Consider the following 1396-nt stretch of genomic DNA (forward strand, 5'->3'; position numbering starts at 1 on the left):
ACAGAGAGTCCCTCCCCAAAAGCACACCATTGGTAGAGCCATAATATTTGCATAAAGTTATGTTCTACTAAACTTTATTGCATAACAAATGGTCTCTGTTGCTCAACTCTCATTAAAAATCGTTGACTCCTGATGACTTTTTACTACCAAAAAGCTATCAGTGTGACTGTCCTTTCTTACTTTGTCCTTACTTCCTCACCTTTATGCCATTATCATTTTATTTCTATATAACACAAAATTATTTCAGGCATCCTGATACAAGGATTTACAGCTCTCAGTCTGTGTATGGCAGTGGCTTCTCGCATATGATGCTCGAGGGCTCTTTTATTGTTCCAGCTAGTGTCCTCAAAATTACTCCGAAGCCCCAGAGGAGCATAGGAGTGCCGCTCAATGACTAAGATCCAGCAGCAAATCTGCTTAACGCGAGAGGCAAGTCTCAACGTTCTTCCACATCAAAGACTCACAAGAACTGCCCCCAGACGATTCAAATCTGACCTTTAAATTTAAACGGTGGAGAGGACTTTAAAATTGGCAGCTCTTCAGACACACACAAAAAATAACACATACAGACCTTTACCACAGGCCAATAGTGCGGCTGGCCCAAGAGCTTGGTGATGGCGGGGATGCCGTAGTGCAGACGCACTGCATTCTGGGCCAGCTCTGCGTCGGGGTGGCGGCTCGTGAGGTGACGCAGGGCGCAGACGGCCGGCTCGGCCACGTCCTCCTTCTCTCCGGCCCGCAGCACGGCGTGAATGAGGGCCTCCACCCCACCGCTCTGAGTGACCAGGGCCTTGTTGCGCGCGTTGTTGCAGGTGAGGTTTGACAGGATGCCAGTAGCGCAGGTCAGCATGTTCACGTCATCTGAGCCCAGCTGACTCACCAAGATCTGCAGGAGACCGTCCAGACCTTCCTGTGTGGAGATAAAATAAGAAGGGGTCAGTTTTGTTTTTTCTTTTGTATTTTCCATTTTTATTTTTGTAATTTGTTTTGTAATATTTTGTGTTTTTGAAATGTTTTTATTCGTTATTTATATATTAATAAGTTAGTAAGTTTTGTATATTAATATTAATATTTGTATATTATTATTAAGTTTGGTATATTATTGTATTATCCATTTTCATTATATATATATATACACTCTCAGAAAGAAAGGTACAAAAGCTGTCAATGGGGTGGTACCCTTTCAAAAGGCACACCATTGTACCTAAAGAGTTCAGATTGACACCTTAAAAGTACATATTAGTACCTAAAGTGTATATGGTAGTACCTAAAAGGTACAAAAAGTGTACCTTTTGAAAAGGTACAGCCCCAGTGACAGCTTTTGTACCTTTCTTTCTGAGAGTGTATATATATATATATATATATATATATGTGTGTGTATATATATTAGGGCTGG

General features: G+C 41.5%; 1 protein-coding gene across 2 annotated transcripts in view; it reads right to left on the reverse strand.

Annotated features, from left to right (window-relative positions):
• Positions 1-1396, reverse strand: part of jupb (junction plakoglobin b) — a 90140-nt gene that overhangs the window by 21103 nt on the left and 67641 nt on the right. For both annotated transcript variants that reach the window (XM_016455940.1, XM_016455939.1), the window contains exon 9: positions 572-910. In XM_016455940.1, the coding sequence (XP_016311426.1) occupies positions 572-910 (339 nt within the window). The remainder of the gene's footprint in view (positions 1-571; positions 911-1396) is intronic.

This window comes from Sinocyclocheilus anshuiensis, unplaced genomic scaffold (genome assembly GCF_001515605.1).
Source record: "Sinocyclocheilus anshuiensis isolate Anshui unplaced genomic scaffold, SAMN03320099.WGS_v1.1 scaffold379, whole genome shotgun sequence".
NCBI lineage: Eukaryota > Metazoa > Chordata > Actinopteri > Cypriniformes > Cyprinidae > Sinocyclocheilus > Sinocyclocheilus anshuiensis.